Source organism: Schistosoma mansoni, chromosome 5, assembly GCF_000237925.1.
Source record: "Schistosoma mansoni strain Puerto Rico chromosome 5, complete genome".
Taxonomy (NCBI): Eukaryota; Metazoa; Platyhelminthes; class Trematoda; order Strigeidida; family Schistosomatidae; genus Schistosoma; species Schistosoma mansoni.
In genome coordinates this window covers 6,298,813-6,309,453 of record NC_031499.1, presented here as the reverse complement: position 1 = coordinate 6,309,453, position 10,641 = coordinate 6,298,813, and the positions used below count along the sequence as shown (strand labels likewise).

Genomic DNA, 10,641 nt, shown 5'->3' with positions numbered 1-10,641 from the left:
AAACGATTCTCATTCTTAACAGTTTCATTGCATACAATCACTTGTGTTATATCTAGAGCCTTGAATCTTGCTATGCCGCGCACTACTAGACTACTTGAACGATCGAACCCGTGACGTCGTAAGAGAGAAGACAGTAGTCTAGTAAGGAGAAATTCTATTCCCCAAACAGTGTCAAGTATAAATAAATAATATATTTGTAATATCCCAATGAGTAGAAAAATTAGATTTTCTGACGTTTCGTGACTCAGTGTAAGCCACTTCCTCAAAGAAAATATAGTACAAAAATCTCATGTATTTATAGTTTTTGGTTGAAAGTAAATCATCATTTCGAACAGCCAATAGGCACATAGAAGGTGCTTCTTATTTATCTAATAGGGAAGCTACACATCGACATTCTGGAACGTTCCCCTAGTGGTGATTGGATGGACTGTCTTCGTCTCTTTCTGGGCTTCTTGAGGCTTCCTTAAGTTTGCCAACGAGCCATCCTTACAACTTGTAGTTGAAATTTTTATGAATAAACATTAGATGTAACAGGGGTGATAACATATCGCCCTTTCCTAAATGTTCAGTTTGATTTTCATTTTCTCAACTCTTAGTTCTAAAATATCATGACTATGAAATATTTCCAAAGTTTAACAGAAGGATTTTACTCAAAAAAAACAAGGTTTATTTAAATAATTTTAGTAAAGAGGATTTTGGAGATTATCGACTGATTGTTTGTATTTTTATATTATGGACTGAGGTCAGTTAATCTGTCACTCAAGACTGAACAAATCCTTCAACTTAGTTAGATGACTCCTTACAAACGTTCATCCATGACCTCAGTAGAGCCTAAAACTGGGTAGTTTGAGTTTGATAATCTGACTCCATGTATAATGATGATTTTCATATATGACTGTTTTTTTTAAAAGTTATGTCAAAGTTACTGTTTTCCGTGTTTCTCAATCAACTAACCAGTTGCTCTGCTTAATTTTTGTTTCTTTTTTAGACTACTAACAAAGTAGTATATATTATTTTCTTTCATTTTAAAACCATGACGATCATTAAACTCATTCGGTATTGTTTACTCGAATCTTCCCATTGAGGAATGCAATTGATCAGTATCTTATTGGCATATGTGCATACTGAGCGTATTACCTCGATTCGGGGAGATTCAAGCAAGCAATACCAAGTGAATTTAAACTTCACCCCATTGCATAACCAAGTGACTATCAGGACTCAATAGCTAAGTGGATAACGTGATAGTGTTTGAATGTTTGAATGTTCTTCAAAAAGACTGACTTTTAAAGGGACAACTTTGAACTGACAATATACGAAATTCCACTGAACAGGAAGAGAAAATTGGCATTATTTATTCTCGATTCTTAGACGAGTCTGTATATAGTATAGGGTTGACAAAGGATTAGTTAAAATAAGAAAAACACATTAAAAATGAGTTTCCATCCAGATTCAATGGAAATAACTTGAAATTAAAAGATCAAAAAAGAATAACAACAACAGCGCGAAAGAAGATGTCGTACATAAGCATTAAATACTAAGGGGATATAAAAACAGACATCTTGATAAAATGGTTTCTAAGATCTTCGAGAAATAAACTTCACTCAACTTAGCTCCAAAATATATTCTCCAGTGCGTATACATTCCATGGATTCATTGAGAATTCAATGGCGTTCTCATTACTTCAGTACATGTCTTAATCTAACTCCAGGTCTGACATTCAAATATCGAATCGACAATTAAGAATTTTCGTAACTAATTTAACAGTTCTGATGTATCAATAATCTTTGTAACAAATAGCTTATTCTCGGTGGTTTCTATTCGATTTTGATTTTATGGAAATGGAGGCTTAGTGAAATATTTTAAATTCAATTGTGTTTTCTCACTACAACGGTTAGCATAAAGATTTTTTAATAATTTTGGATGTGTTCATAGCTTAAATCACAGACCCATCTTGGGTAGACCACCACTGAACACGTGTAAGCAATTGGCGGCTGCTCTACCCTGTTATTGGGACTCCTCAGTAGGATGAATCTACGACCCCTTACGGAGGTCAAGCATAAGACCTTCAACCTCGCGTATGAACACTTGACCTCTAGACCATTGAGCTACCATGCAGAAAACATGAAACAGTTATTCACCGCAGCTAATAGATGAATACTGCTTAATATTTGAAAATTGAACTAGTAGATTCCAGTTCAGTAGTTTAAACATAAAACACTCGTTCTACAACTTGAAGGTTGTAAATCCAATCACTGGAGAGATAATTTCTATGCTGTCCTAAAGAACCCCACAATAAAACATAAAAACAGTTACTATTTTTGCCCTATTATTCAACAGAACTTGAAATGAAATAATCAGTGTTTAAATAAAACCTTTAATTATAATAATAATTGAAATCATGAGTCAATTGAAGCTAGACCATCATGGAAAACTTGAAAGCACTGGATGACTGTTTTGTCCTATTATGGGACTCCTTCTTGGCAGTACGCATCCACGATCCCGCCTCACGAGATTCGAACCCAGGACGTATCATTCTCAGTAGTCTAAAGGTTAAGCGCTCGCGCATTGCTGAGGAGTCTCACAATAGAACGAAACAGTCGTCCAGTGCTTCCAGATTTTCCATGATAATCTACCTTCAATTAATTCATGATCTCTATTATTAAAATTACTATAATATCCACAGAAAACCCCTTCTGATAATAATAATAATAATAACAATAATAATGTTATAAATCAATTTTTTATATCTTTTCTATCATCAAAATAAAAAAAACAACAACAAAACAAATGAAAAGAAAACAACAGTATAAGAACAACAAGATGTTCCATTGAATGAGTTCCTTGAATTATTGATTATTTTAAGGATCATTATTATTATTATTATTATTATTCCAATTTGGATCAATTAATAATGGTTTATTTAAATTCATAACTGTTATACATAATAATAATTTTTCATTAGTTAATTGTAATTCAATTATATTATCAATATAACATATATTACTTATAAGGCATATAGTTAAATCATTAATATCTAATTGCCATATTGTTATTTGTGTACGTTTTATATAACCACTAATAGATATAATTTTATTCCCATAAGTTGATATATTTAATAAAGGGGGGTAATTTAATGTAAATTTTAAATATTGACTACCTTGTAAATAAATTGAATTCATTTGTTTACATGGACACCAACATATAAGACCATAATTAAGTCTTGCACCAATAATAATACAATTATAATTACTTATAGTTAATTGTATTAAGTTGGATTGATTTAATAAACGTTTACGAATCCATGGTAGATTATATTCTTCTTTAATTAATTGATTATTATGAAAGTGAATTAATGACCATATTGTTAAACATGTACATTGTTCTTCATGACTATATTCTGTATGAACTAACCAATAACCATCATATGATATAGTTGATATTGATAAATTTGGTGGATCAAATCGTCTAGGACGTTCCGGTTGTGGTTCTTCTTGGTGTTGTTGTATACTTTGTAAAGGATGACGATTCATCATTGCATAATTTTCATCTAAATAACCAACATGTTTTAATTTACTCATAAGAAATACACAAACACATTCCATACTATAACTAACTATTAAGATACTTTGATTACCACTAATTAAAAACTTTTCAATGGTACTATTCTTTAGATAAGAGTTGGATTTCTGTTGAATGCTTGGGTCGTACTTTATATTCAATAATGAATTCTCTTTATATTCAGGATATATTGAAAAATCTGGTTTTAATCTCCATATCACTTGTCCATTTAATAAATTATAGGCTACAAAATGGGATCTAGTTTCATTTAAACCAAGTAAATAAGAAGTAGTATCTGGATCACTTGAATAAATAATTTTATATTCAGTTAAATGATTTGGGATAATAAAGACATCAGTTAAATGTCTTATATGATTAAGATGAAATTCATTAGTGGGATTATAATCTATTTCATAGATACCCATTCTTTGATAAACTTCCCTAGATAAATGAAGTAAAAAGATAAAACAAATTTTTAAATATAGAATTATTTATTAGAAAAATTAAATTGTAAGCTTACTTACTTACGAACTTATGCCTGTTACACCACGTCGTGGAGGAGCATAGGCCCCCGAATGCCCTGGTACGGCTGAGAGTGGGGAGAGTTCGTTCTCCCTCTCCAAATGCTCTCACATGGCCACACGTATATAGCCTCTGTCAGGGAAGTCCTACTCACTGCCTCCTCGTGGCGGGGATGTTGTTTACAAAATTGAGAGGACGAGGAGCGAATGTCCGACCTCTTTGACCAGGTTGGTGGGCATGGAAAGCTCACCTAGGGGAGTTAGAAAACCCTAATTCCAAACCAATGGTGAACATGAACCCCAGTATCCTGAGGGAACAAATGGCGTATGAACCAATTGTTGGTCACTGACTACCAATGGGCTGCATCTCCTCACGATGCTCCACTGTCTTGTGGATCAGACCTTCAGGTCAAAGGCTCGGGGTGTGGCTTTTTAAGAAAACCACCTGTTTCGGTTTGGGCACCTGTGCAGTATCACAGCCCTCACACAAATCAAATGAGATTTGTGTGGCACATATATATCTGGTGCCCCTTTGTACCAACATTTATGTGTTTAAATAAATAAAATAAATAAATATAGGCCGCACACTAGCATTCCTCATTCAACCCTGTCTTGGGCAATCCTTTCCAGTTCATTCCAGTTAACATTCATTCTTTTCATATGTGCTTCTGCTTCCCGGTGTAATGTGTTCTTTAACCTTCATATATTCCTCTTTCCTTCCGAATTCCAAGTTAGGGATTGCCTGGTGATACAGTTTGGTGATTTCTTTAATGTATGTCCAATCTACTTCCAACGTCTTTTTCTAATTTCCTCTTCAGCTGGAAGTTGATTTGTCCTCTCCCATAAAATGGTGTTGCTGATAGTATCCGGCCAGTGAATGTTGAAATTGTAAGCAGACATATCCTAGTATCCTAGTGTCCTTATAAATTATGTCAATTAAAGGGAAGATTTATTTTGTACAGTTTGTTTGAACGATCTCATTGATGTTTAAGACTGTAATTGAGTCCCAGATTGAACATTATCTCTCGGATGTAGGTACATCTAGCTGATGAAACGTGTGTCTTGGATTTCACCACTGATAATTATCCATCTTAGCTTATAAAATTAAGATATTCGATATAAAACATGAAGAAAATAATTCAAAAAGATAATTTGGATCGAGGTCTAAAACAAGTAACGTTCGAAAGTTGGTGGCAAAATACAAGTTTTTCCATGGTTGTAAATATTCGTTTACCAGCAAATGGCAACTGACACGAGACTCCGAGAGTCTATTTGTAACACATTCATTCCATTTTTTGAATTTAGAAGTAAATTCATATACTACTATTAAATGAAATACTTATTTTCGTTCTTTTAAATCGAAAGAATTTAGATAATATATAATATAAATTTGAAAACCATTGGTAGTCAGGGAACATAGTGAACCAATGTTTTGTACAAGGTTAAGTCTTTTCTATAATGACAACATACAATTTTGATAGACTGATATCATGTCCCTTAAATCACTATATATGAGAAATTATGAACAAAACACTTTATTATAGGAACGTGATTGTGATCTTAAACAAGATCTCAACTAACTGGTCGTTGTCTCGGTCGGAATGAGAAAGGTACATAAACTGTTGATTTGCATATCTGTTAATTTGGTTTATCAATCGGTGCTTATAAATCCCCTTTCAATCTTTTTATTTATGTAGCTAGTCGAGCAAGAGTATACACAACTCTAATTATCTGAATTGTATGTTATTGGAGTGTAATAATTCACAAACGTAACCTAATATCGAGTATCCGGTCTCGATATGGTGATGATAAATTAAAATCATTACATTTGAAACTTGAGTTCAACATTATATGATATTTTAGTAGCCCGAGATCTGACTCCATTTATATAGTATGAATGATTGTTATCGAAATATACATCTTGGCTGACTTCGTTTATAGTTATCGATTTAACTCGTATTATTTAATGACGAAATTAAACAAGTCAAATACGACAATGAATATTTCAATACGTATATTTTGTACACCGATTGATCTGGACAGACAATCGGAATGACGAAGTGAAGGATGCAAAGATAATAGTCAATTTAAGGTAGATCACAATGGAAAACCTGTGAGCACTGGACGGCCATTTCGTCCTGTTGTGGGACTCCTCAGCAATGCGCATCAACGATCCCGCCCCATAAGATTCGAGCCCAGGACCTATCAGTTTCGTGAGCGAGCGCTTAACCTCTAGACCACTGAGCCGGTCGACATCTAACGGTGTTAATGTCTAACTTCAACCAATCCAGAAGATTGAGCGACACATCCACCTAAGTCTTTAGCGGGTTACTATCTCACAACAGACTTAGTTGAACTTGCGCACGAGACTGGTAGGTCCTGGGTTCGAATCTCGTGAGGCAGGATCGTGATTCCTTTTTTTCCATGGTGATCTAGGTTCGATCGACTCATGATCTCAACTATTCAAACAATATTAATAATAATCATCAGATCAATTTATAAACTTACTTGCATTCTTCAACAATAATAGAATATTCTAATTTTTCTAATGTAATTAATATCTTTCCATTAAATATAAATTGATCTTTATTTATATTCCAATTATTATTATTATCATTATATGGTTTAACATGTAAATATTTAATTAACCAATCATTATTGATTAAATACATTATCCCTATTAATATATTATTATTAATAGGATCATAATTAATATAACTAATATAATCATTATTATTATGATCATGGATCATATAAATTGAACTAATCATTTTATATTGATTATTAATTAATTGTTGTTTTTGATTATTATTGATTAATAATTGATTATTGATTTTTTCTTTATTTTTTATTATATTTAATAAATTACAATTATATATACGATAATTATTTTCTTCTAAAATAGGTTTTATCATACTTATTTGATTGATATTTTTTATTGATATTTTTAATGGTATAATCATTGTACAATGATCATGAATGATATATGATAATAATTGTTTCATATTGATTTTATTAGTTATTGATTTATTGAGATCCCATATTGTTATCAATTCGATACTACTTATATCTTCATTATAATTATAATTATTAGTAGTATAATTTTGTATTATTGTTATAAATTGTTCATTATTTACATCATAATACATAAATAATTTAGGTAATGATATCCATGTTGTTAAAACATTAAAATTATTTAAATATGGTTCCATAAATGAAAATGTATTATCATTTATTGATTCAATACGTTTTATAAAATTACCTGATTGTTTATCAAATAAATCAATACAATCAATAATTTTATCATTTAAAGTAATCATTGATGGTGATCGATTAGGTATAATAATTATTGATTGAGTTAATTGACTATAGATACCTATTATACGTGTACCCTGATTTGGACATAATAAATAGGTTTGTTGAATTGATTGTTTATCATCTAAATGATAATGATTAAATAGTATATTTATATGAAACATAATCGCTTTTGAATCACCTTTATAACCAGTTATAATATAAAGTTTATTATCATATATATAACTACTTATAAGTAGTTCAGTATTTGATTTCATTGTATTTGGTAAACTAATTGAACGTAATGACTTTTGTTTTGGATCATTCAAGAATTGTGGATCTTTGATGTGTTGTGGTTTATCAATTAAATTGATTGGTCCAATTAAATGTTTCAATGTATTATCTTTCCATAACCATATTGATAATTTATATATACCTTGTTGTAATTGTATAATATAACTTATATTACTACTACTATTATTATTATTATTATCAGTAGTATTATCCATATCAACTACATTTATAGTAGAATTCTCTTTAATTTTATATAATTCTATATTAGATTGTTCTTCTGTTAATAAGTAGTATGGTTGGTCATCGTCATCATCATCAGCATCATCATCATTAGGGGATCCATTTAATTTTAATGGCCATATATAGATATTTTGACTTGGTATTTCAATACCTAATAATGCATTATCATTTATACCAATCCATATTAATTCATTAATTATTTGTATTGTATTATTATTTATTATATAATTTATTAATTTATAATTATAATTAATATTCCATATTTCTAATATAGTTATATAATGAATTAAATCATATGTTGATATAGCTAAATATTGTTTTGTATTAGAATAAGCTATAGCATTGATTTGTATTGTTTTACGTGAACATGTTAATGCAATTGCTGATGCTGATGAGGAAGATGACGACGTCGACGATGACGATGACAACGTCGATGATGATAATGATGTCATACTATTAGAATTATATGTTAAATTATTGATAATTTGTTCATATGTACATAAATATGTAGGTATATTAAAATTAATTAAAGATGGTATTTGTATATTATTCTTTATATTATATTGTTCTATATTATGAATAAGACATTTTATCGATGTCTCAATCATACTACTTTTATTTAATTCATCAGTAGTTTGTTCATTCAATGGTTCAATATGATGATGATGATATTCTTTTAATGTATGAATAATTATATTATTTAATAAATATGGATTATAATTTAATTCATATCTATATTGTATTAATATACTTAATATTAAATGAATATCTGGATATTCATATAAATAATCAAAAAATCTATTAATCAATAAATCATTGATTAATTGATCATTATTATTATTGATTTTATTATTGATTTTATTGGATATTGGATATTGATTATATAGTAAACACAACACAAATTCATCTAAACAATTTTGTATGATTAATGAATAATTATCAGTAAATAATAATAATTGTAATTTATAATTTAACCAAATAAAATTAAAAAAACAAAAATTTTTTAATTTTTTTATATTATTTAATTTACTTAAATGATATGGGACTTCATATAACCATCTCCAATGGATATGTAATTCATTACTACTACTACTACTACTACTACTAGTAGTAGTAGTAGTAGCAGTGGTAGTAGTATCAGTAGTATTGGTAGTAGTAGTATATTTATGTTGATTATAAAATACATTTAATTGTATAGTATGATATTCTAATTGAGTTCGATGATTATTTATATAATAATGCTCTATCCAATATCGAAATAATTGTTGATTCATATTATATAATATATAACAACCATATGGAGGTGATCTTGTGATCATAATGATATTTAATGATAATAAAAATTCATTAAAAAATCGATATAACCAATTATAAGTAATCAATACACGATCAATTTTATCATTAATTAATATATTATAATGAATATCTTGTAATGAAAATCGTTTTTGTTTAATGATTATATTTTGTTTATTTAAATGATGGGAAGTCGTCGTAGAAGACGTCGACGAAGTACAATGATTCATTGGTAATTTTAACCAAAATAAATTGATTAAATCTTCATTAGTTAAACCTAGTCTTGATAAAAATAAATTACTAATGATAAATTGAACACGTTTGATACCATAAAATTTTTCGGTATATTTTAATAAAATATTATATAATTCATAATTATTATAATCTTTTATATCATTCATAACAGTCTTTAAATTGTGCTTTTCATATCTATATAATTGAATAATGATCTTTAATTGTAATGGTTGAAACAACTTATTCACTGTTTTAATCATTGATAATACTGTATCATAATGATTTATGAATTGAATTTGGGATAACCATACTTTAATACATTTATTCATATCATTAAAATCTAATTCGTTTAACAAAATTTGACGATAAGTATTTGTGCTACTTATTTGTTTTGCAGTAGTATGATGTTTATCACTAAAAATGAAGTGGTTAATATTATTTTGAAAAATTTTATTAAAATATGCTATTTCATCTGGATTATTTATAGTTGATATAATAAAAATTACTGGACAATTTAATATTGGTTTATATTTTATCCAACTGAATGGAATCCATGAAATTGGAAAATTTTCTTTACGTTGTTTACATTCTGAATGAAAAGGAGAAATAAATAGAGAAACATCAAGGAACAAAGTTGTGTGTAATAATTAGTATTGAAGAAATTTATAAATTCTCTTTGTACATATTTCTTCTTATAAGACGGATTATTTAAGAAGATTTAAAATATAACAACTTCATTCTTGGGTTGGAATCTCGCGAGGTGGGATCGTGGATGCGCACTGCCACTGAGGTGCCCCCATAATTGGATGAAACGACGGTTCAGTGCTTTCAGGTTTTCCATGGTGGTCTAGTTACAATGAACTCATGATTTCAACTATGAAAAATATTCCATTTTAAACTAACACAGCTTGAATTAGAACAATGAATTCTGTCGTTTACGTTCAATAGTGAATGTCAGTGACAACAATAAAATTATGCATTAGAAATTCTCTATGATCAATTTTTTCACTGTGTTAGTTAAATAAATATTACAAATACTGTGGATTTATCACAATCTGATATCCGTTTTCTAGTTGTTGTGTTCTAGTTGCTGTGTTTTTATCATGAACTGGTCACAGGTAAACAATAATTAAAAACTAGCAAATAGTGGATAACTGTTTTGTCCTAGTATAAGGCTCTTCAACTGTTCACATACACAAGTCAACCA

The 10,641-nt window shown here is 29.2% G+C and overlaps 1 protein-coding gene across 1 annotated transcript in view; it reads right to left on the bottom strand.

Annotated features, from left to right (window-relative positions):
* Positions 1–1,347: 1,347 nt before the first annotated feature.
* Positions 1,348–10,641, bottom strand: part of Smp_159200 (hypothetical protein) — a gene marked incomplete at both ends in the record, with an annotated part of 47,458 nt that continues 38,164 nt past the window's right edge. The window contains 4 exons of the mRNA XM_018797746.1: positions 1,348–1,374; positions 2,934–3,999; positions 6,588–6,640; positions 7,217–7,809. Of these exons, the coding sequence (XP_018652757.1) occupies positions 1,348–1,374; positions 2,934–3,999; positions 6,588–6,640; positions 7,217–7,809 (1,739 nt within the window). The remainder of the gene's footprint in view (positions 1,375–2,933; positions 4,000–6,587; positions 6,641–7,216; positions 7,810–10,641) is intronic.